The sequence below is a fragment of the Tupaia chinensis genome, unplaced genomic scaffold (genome assembly GCF_000334495.1).
Source record: "Tupaia chinensis unplaced genomic scaffold, TupChi_1.0 Scaffold000217_1, whole genome shotgun sequence".
NCBI lineage: Eukaryota > Metazoa > Chordata > Mammalia > Scandentia > Tupaiidae > Tupaia > Tupaia belangeri.
Genome location: NW_006159692.1, coordinates 4,396,642 through 4,397,974, shown reverse-complemented (window position 1 = coordinate 4,397,974; position 1,333 = coordinate 4,396,642). Strand labels below are relative to the sequence as shown.

Here is a 1,333-nt window from a genome sequence, read left to right as displayed (position 1 = left end):
TCGTGTAGTGTAGTATTCTGGAATACTTAATATAGAAATATCAGTGAATTATTGTTTAATTACTTTTCCAGATAATACAGAAGTTGCATATTTAAAGACACTTACCAAGGAAGATATCATCAAATTCTATAAGGTAAGTCGAATTGAAATGTTTAGATTTGATAAGGAGATCTGTGTGTTATATGTATGTTGCTGCTTCAAACCTATGCAGGCTGGATTTATGAAGACATTTTTGTGGATTTAGGTGTATTTGACACAAGCACCTCTTACTGTTCAAAAAAATATGGACAATTCATACTGAGCTGGCACTGTTTTCTTCTCCCTCTGGATCAGGGACTGTGCGAGTCTTTCCAAGGAACAGTGGTGAGCCCATGTGGTCGGGAGGAAGAGCAAACAAAACAAAGAAACGCGAAAACTAGATTATTTTCTATTTATTTTCTTTGCCCTGACACCTTTAAGTTGTCTTCACCCATTCAGGTGCCACCATGGCTGTTTTTCTAAAGAAGTGATTACTCACCTTTGAACTGTGTTCAGAGAACTTACAAGTTTTGAACGTTTGTGCACGCTGAGAAAGTTGATCCAGAGGAGAGAGGGGCACCACCATTAAAGTCTCTGAGCACAGTTGTGAGAGAGTCATGCCATCTAAATCTTCCCCTCCTTAATACGATTCTAAAAACTAGCAAAATTTGTGTTAAGTAGGTATGCAGTGTATAATAAGCGTGCTTCATGCAGAAATTCAAATTCTGTATTTCAATAGAATTGTTTTTTGTTTTTTGTTTTTTTGCAGGGGTAGGAAGTTTGCCATAGAGAGTGTGCACTTGCTGGACAGAGACAGGGAAAGGGAAAGTGAGAGATCTCCCCACGGGGGGTGGCCATGCCACAGGCCCTTCTCCTCTGTTCTCCTCTTGGGATTTGGGGCACACACGTGCACACACCTGGCATGACTTTCAAACCACCAGGTCCAGGACGCATACCACGGTTGCCCACTGGGAGTCCAGCACCTTAACCACTGCATTACCTGCTGACCCTAAGTTGTATTCCTTAAAAGTACTGCATACATTGTTCATTATACCAGAGGGTTTACGTAAAAGACTTACATTCTTCATTATACCAGAGGGTTTACGTAAAAGACTTACATTGTTCATTATACCAGAGGGTTTACGTAAAAGACTTACATTCTTCATTATACCAGAGGGTTTACGTAAAAGACTTCGGTGCCTTTTTTCAAGACAAGGAGCTGCGTTAGACTCTGTGATTATCCTCACACCTCAGCATTTCCCTGATGTTCTAGCCCCTCCTCCTGGTTCATATCTGTTGTAGACGCTAAAAGGCT

At 40.9% G+C, this 1,333-nt stretch overlaps 1 protein-coding gene across 2 annotated transcripts in view; it reads left to right on the top strand.

Annotated features, from left to right (window-relative positions):
- Positions 1–1,333, top strand: part of IDE (insulin degrading enzyme) — a gene marked incomplete at its 5' end in the record, with an annotated part of 69,096 nt that overhangs the window by 59,072 nt on the left and 8,691 nt on the right. For both annotated transcript variants that reach the window (XM_014587532.1, XM_006147637.2), the window contains 1 exon segment: positions 72–133. In XM_014587532.1, coding sequence (XP_014443018.1) covers positions 72–133 — 62 coding nt within the window.